Source organism: Falco peregrinus, chromosome 3 (genome assembly GCF_023634155.1).
Source record: "Falco peregrinus isolate bFalPer1 chromosome 3, bFalPer1.pri, whole genome shotgun sequence".
Classification (NCBI taxonomy): Eukaryota; Metazoa; Chordata; class Aves; order Falconiformes; family Falconidae; genus Falco; species Falco peregrinus.
In genome coordinates, this window is record NC_073723.1 from 115,896,113 (window position 1) to 115,909,132 (window position 13,020).

General features: G+C 59.2%; 1 protein-coding gene across 1 annotated transcript in view; it reads left to right on the top strand.

Moving 5' to 3' along the window:
* Positions 1 to 10,300: 10,300 nt before the first annotated feature.
* LOC114012416 (uncharacterized) overlaps positions 10,301 to 13,020 on the top strand; it is a 37,874-nt gene continuing 35,154 nt past the window's right edge. The window contains exons 1-2 of the mRNA XM_027788043.2: positions 10,301 to 11,794; positions 12,010 to 12,097. Coding sequence (XP_027643844.2) covers positions 11,110 to 11,794; positions 12,010 to 12,097 — 773 coding nt within the window. The 5' untranslated portion in view covers positions 10,301 to 11,109. The remainder of the gene's footprint in view (positions 11,795 to 12,009; positions 12,098 to 13,020) is intronic.

Genomic DNA, 13,020 nt, shown 5'->3' on the forward strand with positions numbered 1-13,020 from the left:
GGCTCCATCACCGCCCCTGTGGAAGAGGAGGATGCTGAGACACCCAAGGAGCTCGGGTAGCGTGAAATCCCACCACCAGCCCCTGCCTGCCCTCCTGCCCAGGTGGCAGTGGCACCTGCCCGTTGGCAGCCCCTGCCGGCCCTGGCTGGCTGGTGGGTATGAGTTATCGCTGCTTGAGAGCCGCTCTGATGAGTCTGGGTGGATTAACGGGGTGAAAGGAGGCGCTGCGATGCAGCCCTGCCGTGCAGGGAGAGCAGCTGGCTCAGCGGGGCATTGGCCTGGGGGAAGCGGGGTCTGGGGTGCGCGGGGAGCGAGTGCACGGGGAGCGGGTGCCCTTCCAGTGCAGGGCAGAGCCTGGGCTGGGCTGGATGGCTGGGAGCCCATCCAGCTCGATAAGCTGCACTGGGCCAGTGCTCTCAGGGCCATTTCCAGGGAGGATTTGGCTGCAAGATGAGGCGGCAGGGCAGACCCGCATGGTGGCTTCCCCTGGCACGGTGGGACGCTGGCTGGGGTCTCCCCCAGTGTGGCTGTGCCCTCAGCCAGGCTTTCTTGGGCTTTCCGCACAGGCGAGTCCATGTACCGGGCAGATCCCTCGGGAAGGACGAGAGGTGCATTTTGGCAGGAGCAGCAGTGTGAGCGCTGGATAATTCTTGCAAACTGCAGATGATGGAGAGGGCGTTTAGCAGGCAGGAGTACCCAGGGCTGCCCTGAGCTGCGGCTCCAGGTCACGCCGCAGCTCCAGGGGTGTTGGGAGTGCTGGGGCTGGTTCAGCCAGCCGCGCTTCCTGGTGGGAAGGGATGCCGGGAGGTGCCTCATGGCAGAGCCGAAATGCCAGCACAAGGGTTTGGGCACTGGGAAGGGACATGGAGTGCAGCCGAGGCCGGCACACACTCAGGGCTGCACACCATCAGCACCCCGACTCCATCTGCCTCCCGCACCCAGGGCTTGTGTCATCCCAGTGGGAATTGCCTTTTTGGCCACACAGCGGGGCTGGGCGGTGCGGCTGCCACCAGCCTGCTGTCACAGCCGGGGCAGGACAGGGCCACCCGTGCGAGCAGGACAGCCTGGAGCGGGGTGCTGGCAGCGGGTGGGGGTGTTGGGGGAACACTGCCCTCCCAAACCAGACAGGGCGGCTTTGGGAGTCCCCACGCCACGCGTCACACCCAGGGAAGACCTTTTAATTGTCTGCTGGCAGAACACGGGGCTGGAAAAACGACGTGATGAGGCACTTGGTGGTTTGTGATACCCATCTGCCCGATTCCTCCTCTCCAAGCCGTGCGCTGGGGCTGGGGCTGGAGCTGTGTGCGGGCAGCGTGTGCCCAGCATGACAAGCAAGATAAGGACCTGGTTGTCCCTGTGCTCCAGCCCGCTCCCTTGGCCCCAGGCTGGTGGGGTCTAATCCAGCCTTTCCCCTCCCGGGAGCAGGGATGAGTTTTCCAGCTGCACCGAGCCCCCTCCCCGGTGCACATGTGTGTTCTGGCACACACCAGGACAGGCGTGTGGGCTGTGTCCTGCTCTGGGAGCACACGAGCCCACCAACTGCACATGGTGCAGGCAACAGGGAGATGTGGGTCACTACTGTCACCCCACCCCACGTGTCCATCATGGGCTGGCACATTGGCACGGCATGGACCAGCGCCGGGGCTACCTTGTGTGAGGCTCATGCTGGGTTGTGCACACTGGAGAGGTCGGATCCTGCCCCACAGCATCTGCTGTGCACCAGTCTGGTGCCGGTGACCCTGCTAGCAGCATCAGCTCCTTTCCATGAAGCACGGTGGGATAAGGTGAGCCCAGAAAATCCCCTTCCCATCTCTCCGAGCCCAAGCCCAGCAGCGCAGCATCGTCTGCACCACCAGCACAGCACCGAAACACCCCAAAAGCAGCGGCGGGGCCGGGTTATTTGCTCTCGGTGGGATTATTTTAATTTCTCCTCAGCAAGTCTGTGGCTCAGGCAGCCACAGCCAGAGCAGAGCGAGACAGCAGGTAATAAATCCCCCTCTCCGTGCCCTGTTCTTCAGGTATTTCAAGATTACGGCAACCTTTGTGTCCCGGCCGCTTTCTCCCAGCACCGGCTCTGTGTGCAGGACGGGAGATTACAGACATTTAGTGTTATTTATGTACATTACTTTGGGGTTATCGGAAAAGCCTAAGAGAGGGAGATAGCAACATTAAAATAGCTTTTGGGGTAGAATGCAATTATAAGGCTAAATTGACGGGTTCCTAAAGTGCATAAGCTGCAGCAAGTGTGAATGTTGTGTTCCTTGCTCTACTGGGGAGGGGCCAACCTTGCAGCTGTGCAAAGCCAAGTACGGCTTTTACCTTTTGCATCGTTTTTTGGGGCATATTACCACCTTCTTTGACAAGCCAGGGTGGTAGGAGGAAAATAATGTGGCTATTCCTCCCCCATACAGATCCCTGCGTGTCCCGGGCTCAGCTGGACCCTTGGGCACTGCAGCTCTTTTCCAGTGGGAATACAGCTTCACTTTGGCTGGAATTTTGGCAGCAAGCAGGGTTTTGGGCTAAAATCCCGAGCTGAAAGCAGAGCGGGTGATGAGGGCTTGGAGGGTTGTGGCCCTGGGAGCCCACGGTGCAGCTTGGACTTAAATTTAGGATGTTTCCAGGCTTTGAGCTGATGAGCACGCCTGTGGTTCAGCAGCGATACTTCAAACTTTTATCCTCAGATGTAGGAAGGACTTAAAAGCTTTCAGAAAGGGGGGGAGTGGGAAAAAAACAACCCTTCCATCCACTTCAGAGGGGCTTCAAAAGGACAGGTAGGGCTTGCTGGGGTTCGCACCGCAGCACACGGCGCCCCGGCAGCTTTGCCGGCAGCTCCCCAGCCAGAAGAAAATGGCAGGGACCTGATCCAAAACCCTCGCCGGGAATTTTTCCATCTGCCGTGCTGGGCTGTAGATCAAACCTCGGGTGACCTGTGGGGCTGACAAAGGGAGAATGGTCTCTTGGGGTTTGTTTAATGTCCCTGGGGCTGGGAAGGGACGTTCCCGTCCTCCAGCCTCCCTTTGTTCCTGGGTTGGGCATTGTAGCGCGGAGCCCCAGCTGCGGGTGTGCTGCCCTGGGCTGAGTCCTTGGTCGGCCAGATGAAAGCTGTTGGGTCCTGGTGCTCACAAGGATTTTCAGTGGGTTTTAGGACTGTGCACGTGCCAGGGGGTCTGTTCTCCAGGGATTTACAGAGGAAGGGGTGAGGATGCAATGCCGGCATCCCCCTGGGGTGAGAGGGTGAGGAGGGGAGAGGTCCATCCCCCAAAAAAGGATGGAGAAGGACCCGCTCTTGGCTCTCACAAGTCTCCATGTGTCCTACAGCCCCAGCCCAGCGTGGGCAGGAGGTGCTGGCCAGGACAGGGGTTAGTAGTACCTCAATCTCCCCATCAGGGTTCCCCCCATGCAGGAGAAGGGATGGATGCAGGATGAGGGTGCTGGTGCCACCACCACTGGTGGGTTTCAGTTTCAAGACACCAACCATCCTCCCGACAGCGAGAACTGAAAGAGGAATTGCCGCAGACAGGCTGGATGTCCTCAGCCATGACAAGGCAACCTGCGGCCGAGCCCCCCAGGCCGGCAGACTGCAGCCTCTGGAAGCCCCCACGTCCTTTTTGCCAGCAAAGCCAGACTACGATTTCACTGCAGCCCCCGCAGCTCAACCGCAGCATCATCCGCAGCCCTGCCCAGCCCCTGCCCGCAGCCCCTGCCCACACACCCTGGTGGCCACGGGCAGCCGGTCAGTAGCCAGCACGTGGGAGCTGGCAGAGGCCACAGCTTTTGCTCAGGATGGTTGTTTTGCCCCTCAGAGAGGGGTTATCAGGGCAGCTGCCTTTTTCCACTCGGGGCGATAGTTGAGAGTCACACGAGGACTTGGCAGGTCCCTGGGGACAGGGGGACACCAGCAACAGGCTGTTGGCTTTGCCTATCACCAGGTAAAGGGCAGAAAACAAGCAGGAAAAAACCACTGTGGCTCCATGTGGCTGCGGCTGGAGGAGCCCTGCTGGCATCAGCAAAACTTTCCATGGAAATTGGTGGCACTCGGCGATAACACTTGACCTCTGGGCCACACCAGAGGTGACACGCCTTGTCCTCGTGTGCTCCGGTTGCTGTTTGATCACCAAAGGACCACAAGCCACCCGTCACATTGATGGGATGGGTGACTGGTGTCCCGTGCTGGGAATGGGCTCTGACGGGATGCAAGACAGGCACCACCTCACAGCCAGGGTGAGATGCCCATCCCGGGGGAGCCGCGGTCCCACAGCCATCCCTGCCACCATGGTGCTGCCAGTCCCCGTCCCAGTCCCTCCGGTGCGTATTTTTCTTGGCAGCCCCCAGGCAGGAATGCTTCCCCGCTGCCGAGTGAAAGTGGAGGCAGGAATTGCTGGAATAGCGACAGGCTGAGTAACAGCGCTAACTTTATTCTCTGAAACAAAGGCCAGTGTCCCAGACCGAGGGCTGCTGGGCTCCCGGCAGCGGAGGCCAGGGCTGGGGAGCGCAGGCAGAGCCAGGAACGCTGCCGCCGCAGGGGTCCCTGCCCCAAATTCCTGCCCTGAAGCCCCACCAGCCGTGCCCAGCTCCCACCACAAAGTCCTCTCCTGCTGCCCACCAGCCAAAAGTGCATTTCTAGGAGCAAATGGACATTGAAAAACAGCAGGAAAGGGCTGGGATTTCCCTCTGAGAGCTTCAAGCAGCGCCCCAGAGATTCCCAGGGCTATCCCCCCTGCAGGTGTATTGCCAGCCCATCTTCTAGGATTCTGGGGGGCTCCAAGCCCAGCACAGACACCCTGTACCCCTGAGCACCCCACATGGTCTCCCATGCTCCTGGCACCCCAGGATGCTGTGGAATGGGGTGCTGACCTCCCCTCCAGTCCCACTGCCCCCTTCCCTGGGTGATTTCCCTGCTGTGGAGGTGACTGAGAGGGGCTGGAGAAGAAGGGTCCCCCTGCCAGAGCCCACAAGCTCCATGGGCTGTGAGAGCATCTCCCCACCCCGCTCCAAGGAAGGTCCTGAGTCCCTGTTGGATGCTCCATCCCTGGAGCATGGGGTCAGCTCCGGGCCAGTTGTTTCCCTCCAGTAAAGAGCATGGATTTGCATTTGAGCAGGATGCATCCCTGGTGCCTGGTGCAAGCAGCCTCCCTGCCGGGGCTGGCCTTGGCTGCAGGGCTCGGGGCAAGGCAGCGCTTTCCAAAGCAAATATTTGCACAGCACAATAACACGTGGGAAAGAGCAGGAGCATTTGCTTCCCCGGCTCCAGGGGGGGAGGTTCCCGGAGAGCGGGGCTGTGTCTGTGGGGGTTCAGCCGTGCCCTGACCTGTCGTTTTGCTGAGCTGCCCAGGTTTCGAGCCTCTTTATGCTCTTCAGGTTTGCACAAAGAGGCTTTTAATTTGCACCCTGGCAAAGGGGCACCGCTCTTGGCTGGCCCTGGAAAACCCCACTGGGCACCAGGGCAGGGGCATTCAGGGCAGACCCGGGCTGTACCGGTGCCTGGCCTTGCCGGGGCTCTGCCCTGCCACCTGTACCGAAGATGCTCAAAGCTCCCGTGGTCCCCAAGGACCCCAAATCTACCCCCAGATCCCTCCACGTGTGAAGCTGAGCAGCATTGCGCAGTGGCAGCACCAAGCTGGTGGTAGAGTGGGACATTGCACATCAGATGCTGGATACCCTTCCTCGCTGGTGCCATTGGCCATGATGCGGCTGTGCCATGCAGCCCACCCCAAACCGCCCCCAGCCCCTCGCCCCCATCATGGCAACGCTGTCCTTGGGTTGTTCCCACCTGCCATTTAGCCTCTCCCGGCTTCACATCTTGAGACTTTTCCCTATGGCTGCACTACCTCCAAGCATCTTTTCCTATCTCGTGTGGAGCGAGATGATCCGGCAGCCCTCAGACAGCAGCCGAGGACCAAAAATCCCTCCTGCCCTGACACCGCTGGGGCAATGACACAGGTCTGACGCTGCTCCCTCACTGCAGCCATTTCCCAGGCCCGGGTGCTGGGAGTGGTGCACTCCCTATCCGCCCAGTTTTTCTTGGAAACAATACAGGAACTGGGGAATGAGCCCATGCAAAAGGCCCCAACCTGTCAGGGCCCCCAGTGGCACTGAGTACCCCCTGACACCCACCAGACCTTTTGCTCGTGCCTTGGCAGAGAGTGGCTGACCCCTGAGCGTCAGCGGTCAGTGCTAATTGGGTATTAGGAGCACAGAAAGCCCTGGGATGAGGCCAGGTTAATGGCCTGGCTGCTCCCAGCCAAGTCACCAATGCCTGGTGTAAGCTCTTCCTCCTCCTTCTCCTCCTCCTCCTCCTCTCCAGGAGGCATCAGCTATAATGGAAAGGTGTCAGCCCTGCCTGTGGTCCTGCTGGTTCTTAAATCCCTGTGTGCTTTATTGCACGGGGAGCTCCTGGCACACCTGGCAGCTGCCTAAAACCTGGGGGCAATTAGTCCATCTCCGGGGGGCAAACCACCTCCCCAGCTGGCGGCAGCGAGGGCAGGACCCCCCGTCCCACCGGGGTCCAGCAGCTTCAAGCCATGTCTCAGGGCTGTCCCCATGGATTACAGCATGTCCCAAGCATGTTGTCCCTGCTTGTCCTGCCGGGGAGGCTGGAGGCTGCTGGGGCCCCGCTGAGTGCCAGTGCGAGCCAGGGCTTTCCCAGGGCTTCTCCATAACAGGAGCTGCTCCCGGCCCCTCTTCCCTCCTGCTCCTCTCCATAAGAGGCGAGGCGATGGGGAGAGCCGAGAGGAGCCTGCGCTTGGCTTCCCTCGGCGGATTCCTTTCCTGCCTGTCACCGACCGATATAGTCCTCAGCGTCAGCCTGGCCGCTCAGCGGGGCAGGCGTTGGGCTGATCCACCCTCGGGATAATGCTGGGTCTCCATGCCTCATGGTGCTTGGGGGTCCCGCATGGGGTGGTGGGCCCAGCACCCTGCCCAGGCATTATTTCCATCCGGAGAGGTTGGGATTCCTGGCGCCAGCCATCCCGTAGCATCCCATAGGGATGAGTTCGCTGGTCTGTGGGTCCACCACCCCGCAGGCATGCGAGAGGGAAGAAAAACGAGGGCTGTGGGCTGCTTTCCTTTCCTTTCCCTCCCTTCATTCCTTCCTTCTCTATTCCTGTGGCATGGCAAAGCCACTCGGCTCTGCCGTTGCACACTCATGGGGCTCCAGGAGCTCAGTCCTTCGCAGGAGGCTGGGCAGCAGGACCAGCACCGTGTGTCCCTGTGCTGGGATCACTCAAGTCCCAAAACCCCATCCTGTTTTAGCTCTGCCAAATGAGTTTTGCTGGTTGAACAAACCTGCCTGCAAACAACAGAGCCCTGGAAAAGTTTGGGGCATTTTTTTCCTTAAATCCTCACCTCCTGGAGTCACAGCAGCGTGCAAGCCCCAGCTCATGGATGCCCAGGTCAGGATGGCACCTGTTTCGCAGACACACACCAGCACAGGACATGCAGGAACTGGGACATGCCACCATCTCGCAGGTGAAAACCCAGAGCTGCCTCTGCTCCCCCACTGCTGGAAGGGGAACCCCAAAATCATTAGTACTGAGGATTATGCCACTGCAATTTTAGGAGATCCTGGTGGGCACACCAGCGTGCAGAGTCCAGGGACCTCTGGGTCCTGCCGGGGGAGGCAACAGGCCGGGTGTGTGTGTGGGTGTGTGTGTGTGGGTGTGTGCTGCAAGCAATAACTGGTGCTTTTGACAATTAATCTCTTTAAACCCCTTAATGAACTGTGATCAGGTTACAGGTCTCCCGTCACGTCGGATTGCTGAGGATTAGCAGGGACAGCCAAATGAAACACGCGGCAGGGTGGGGGGGGGGGTGTTTCCCTTGGTGTCTCCTCTCTGTGTATCCCTACTGCAGGGTGGGGTGTTGGTTTTGATATATACACATATTACATTTTATGTCTCTCTATTTTTATATATATGAGGGGTCGCAGGGGGAACCTGTTCCTGCCTCCTCCAGACCTGCTGTTCATGAGATGGGATGAGGAGCAAGGTGAAACCACTTGCCCACACCTTGCCCTTTGCTGTACATGTTGTATAGCTATTTTGGGGTGCAGCCCTCTCTCCATCACCCTTCCAAGGGCTTGCCACCGGGATTTGGCTGCTGTGGGTGTAGGGAAACCCCGGTGCTGTAGGGAAGGGGCTTGTGCAGGTCCTGGGATGCTCGGCATCAGCTCTGGAGAGGAGCAGGAGGAAAAGTCCCCTCCTTTGAAAACAGAGCTCTTGGAGAAGATGCTGGATCCTGCTGGAGCAGGTAACATAAAGCACCTGTGGGCTTTGGGAAGGAGCCGGCTGCGGTGCAGGCAGAGGCGTGTGATCGGATTAGGGCAGCCAGGGCTGAAAATAGAGACGCCACTCCGCGACGGGGGGCTCGCAGGGCACTTCAGCCAAGCCTGGGACAGAGGCAGGAGGCAGAGATATTTGAACCCTGGAAAATCACCGCTTGGACAGTCCCAGCTGTTGCTCAATGGCCTCCTCTAGCCTGGCGTTCCTGGAAGGAGAAAGGCCATGAGAAACCACAGCCCCAAGCCCACAAATGGCAGGGTTAATTACCCAGTTTCCCTTGAATTATTCCCTTAAGAAAGGGTTCAAATACCTGGAGAAAACCTTTCTCAACACCTAAATATCTAAAAGGGGCGTGGGGAGGGGATGAGGCTGAAGAAGCCACTTTCTGCTGCTCTTCTCCACCCAAGAGCAGAAAAACTGGGAGGAGGGGACACCATGGGGCAGCTGTGCCAAGGAGGGGCACCACAGCCGAGCCTCATCCCAGTTCTTCCAGGGAGTGGAGCGCATGGGGCAGGACCCTGAGAACAGTGGCCAGTCAGCCTCATGCTGGGGGACCCATCAGGCTCACATGGACCCCATGGCATGGCTTTGCATCCTGGTCCAAAGCTACCCAGCTCTGCAGCATCCCCAGCTCACCTCTGGCTGCATCTTGTTGCCAGGGCTGCTTCTGCCTGTGCGGAGCTGGGGACACTGGGCACCATACTGCCTGTGCCACACGCTGCCACTCATTCCCTGGGGCTGAGACAGGACCAACCAAGGGATTTGCCTGGGATCTCACCCCACGTGGCACTGCCGTGGTCAAAACCACCCAGGACAGGCAATGTGACCATGCCCATGGCTGCCTGGGCACAGGGACTCTGCAGGCTGGGCATCAGGAGAAGGCGGGCAGGAATTAGGCACATTAACTTGCAGGGCAAAACAAACTGATTGCTGAGGTTTAACCAGATCAGTGAGTTAAAGAGCTTTAGCGGGGAAGAGAGAAGTGGACCAAGACGCACTTAGCACAGTGAGGCGAGCGCAGGGCAGCGGGAACAGGCTCCCAAGACCTGGAAGCCCAACGGAGCCAGGGCAAGACCCCGGATGAGGACATAGGGTCAGGCTGCGCCGGGCTGGGGGTGCTGGGGCAGGGGGAGATGGGGTGGTGGGGACAAGGAGTGCCCACCTTTGTCACCCAAATGGCCCCAAGGCAGCATCCCCCAGCTCCGCTGCTCTTCACCCAAGGGATGGGTCAGCTGCAAATCCCACACTGACTCCTTGTCCCCAGGGGGGTTGCAGAGTGTCAGTGGGGGGTCTGGGCAGGCATGGGGGGATGAACCGAGAGGGGGGATTTAGTAGCATTCCTCAGCACATCTGAACAAGGGGCAGAAGCACAAGGGTGCCTGGCCCCAGGGCTGATGCTGGGGGAAGCTGGAAATGCCCATGGGCTCAAAAGGAGCCAAGCCCATGCCCGGGGTGTTCCCAGCCCCTGCAGACCCCACCACCACCCCAGGCACGGCTGCTCTGCCCTTAGGACAGAAAAAGGCCAAAGTCCCAGCGTGGTGGGCACCCTCAGCCCCACCAGCAGGCGGGGGGGCAGGGGGCCAGGCTGGGCTCAGCTGCTGGAAGGGGCAGATCAGGGGCCAGGAGGGCAATTCCCACCTTCTGTGGCTAATTAAGGCTGTAATGACCTCTTAAATGAGTAAGGCAGAAGGAGGAGGAGGGCATGAAATGGAGACCGGGGTGTCCCAGGAAGACAAAGGAGGAGGGCTGGAGAAAATGTTATCGAAGTGTTAATACAGCTCTGTGCAGGGAAACCTGGGCTGTGAGGAGGGGAGAGCTGGGGGGGATGCTGGGGAGAGAGGGCAGAGCTTGGGGGGATGGTGGGGAGAGCTGGGGGGTGCTGCAGGGAGAGGGCAGAGTTAGGTGGATGCTCGAGGGAGAGAGCAGAGCTGGGGGGATGCTGGGGAGAGCTGGAGGGATGCTGGGGGGAGCTGGGGGTGCTGCAGGGCAGGGCAGAGCAGAGCTGGGGGGAGGCCGGGGGGGAGGCCAGGCTTGGCTGGGCACCCCGCGGGGGACACCCGGGCCGGGCTCCGCGCCCCAGCCGCCCGGGCAGCCGCCGCCGAAGGCGCTTCCTGCAGCGCCCCCTTGCGGCTGCGTCAGGGAGCGGCTGCGCGCCCCGGCGGCCACCCGCGCCCTGCGAGCTGGCCCGGGGAGCTTCGGGGGTGTCCCTGTACCCCCTCCCATCGCTCTCGCCCCGTCCCTTTCCCCCCTCCCATCGCTCTCACCTCATCCCTCTTGCCCTGCCTGTGTCCCCCCTCTGTCCCCCTTTCCATGCCTGTGTGTCCCCCCCCGTCCCTCTTGCCCTGTCCCTGTGTGTGTCCCCCATCCCTCTCGCTCTGTCCCTGTCACCCCCCCATCCCTCTCGCCCTGCCTCTGTGTGTGTCCCCCCCGCCGTCCCTCTTGCCCTGTCCCTCTGTGTCCCCCCACTCCATCTTTCTCGCCCGGCCCCTCTGTGTCCCCCTACTCCATCCCTCTCGCCCGGCCCCTCTGTGTCCCCCCTCCATCCCTCTCACGCCAGCCCCTCAGAGGCATTTCAGCCCTGGGGACCATCGGTGCCTGCACCCCTGGTACCCTCCCTGGCACCCGCCGCACACCAACACACTCAATAGCAACGAGCCCAAAAGGAATTATCGGTGGAAAGGAGAGAAGCTGGGTTTAGGTTTTAACACGCCACATTAGTTTTATTTTTTCCCAGAAAGTCTGTACCAAAATAATCTCATAAAACCAACAAGTGTCAGTGCCATTTATGTAACGCTGTTGCTGGCAGGGGGGCAGGAAGGCGAGCGGGGTTATGCAAAGCCCCGTGCTCCTGGGCAGGGGATGCAGGGATGCTCCCAACAGCAGGCACCAGAGGATCCGGCTTCTGCTCCGTTTTCCCTCTGACCTTACACAGGAGGTGATGTGGGTTTTCCCCCCAAATCCGCCCCCAAACAGGCCCAGGACCCTCCAGCAAGACTTTGCTGCTGTCTCCAGCACGCACGAGCAGTCCCGTGACAGCATCGGCTGGGGGTGGCACAGGGCTCCTGTGCTGTACGGGGTGTGGAGGGGGGCATGGGGCCAGGTCACCCACCAAGCTAACCCAGGATGCCCACCTGGCATTGCAGGGGGCTCCTGGCTGGTGGCTGGACCAGCTTGTCCACCCAGAGAGCCACCTGGATGCGTGGGTACTAGCACAGCCGTGTTGGCAGCCTGGAACTTGGGGACTGGGCTCGCTGCAGCAGCTTCGGAGAGCCCCGGCAGGCTGGGGAGTGGGAGCATCTTGCAGGAGCTGCTGCAGGAGTCACTGGATGGTGCTTTACCTGCGGAGACGTTGCCCAAAACCGCGGCCCAGGGACTCATCCGGATGCAGGAGGCAATGGCTGCTCCCATGCAGCAGATGCAATCCCACGAGGGCGTCATCCCAGCCATGAGCAGCCACCATGTAACGGGACTCTGGCACCAGCTTTTATTGTCTTTTTACTCTTTTTCGTGGAAAGGTACCACTTCTCACTGCAGCAGCAGCCTGGGGAGCTGCTGTTACTCCTCCACTCTGAAACCCAGGTCCCAGATGTGTCCATGACTGCCCTCCCCACACACCACCCTGGGAGATGGGGCGACCCTAACTGCCTTTCCCCACCCCTTGAGATCCCAAGTACCATATTCCAGAGTGGGCAGGTATCCTTATTTCAGCTAAAGGTGCACTTTTTTGCAGGGTGGAGCTGTGAGGAGACCTGGGATCTCCTCCTTGCCCTTCCACCGACCCTCCTGGCCTCGCTGACCACATCAGCCTCCTCCATCCGGTAGGAAAATGGGAATAAGCTTGTGAATTGGAATGGATGTGGTGTTCCAGCTAAAGATACTGCAGAAACACAAAGTGTGACAAGACTGTAAGCTCGCCGAGACCAAAGGGTAGGGAGGAACCACTGCATCAAAGGATTTTCCGTGATTTTGGTCTTACTGGTTTAATGAAGTTGATTCATATTTTTTTTTAAGGTCTTTCCCTGCAGTTCCTTTAAGTAGGTTCTGCTCTAATCAGGTCAAAAGCTGATTTGCAAATAATCACCAGGGAGGGGAAAAAAGCAAAGGATTTAAGCCCAAGCTGTGCATTTCATACTATTAATTGAAAGCTTGGGAGAGATAACGTGTCCCTTCTCCTGGCTGAGACCTGTAAGCTGCTATTAGTAGCAAACTCCTCACCCGGCTTGGGGAATCACCTCCTGGTTGGGATTACGGCTGTGCACGCATGGAAAAAAAATCCAGCAGGCAGCAATTTAGTGAAAGGGCAGAAATTAGGGAACATCAAGGAGGTAGGGAGCATCAGAGCATCTGTGAGCTCCACACCGAGTAACACAAACCCAAAAATAATTGTTTGAAAACAAGGATTAATAGGAGAAAGTTCCAACCCTCCCCAGCACATGACCTTAGTAAAGTCATGCTGGTAGCTCAAATATTTCTCCGCCACCCATTTTCTGCAGGCACTCACATGCAAGTTGTGCCTTCTTTGTGACCTTGTACAAATTTTTCAGGATAGACCATGTCTGTACATGTGTGTGTGTGTGTCCATCCAGCTGTGGTGCCTGGCAGACCCCAGACACCCACAGGGACACTCCGCTACCGGCAGTTCCCAACGCATCTTCCACATCCCCACACATTTGGAGGAGGGAAGAAGTCAATAATCAGAGCAATCCACTCTGGTATTAATTACATGCCATTACCAGGGCTT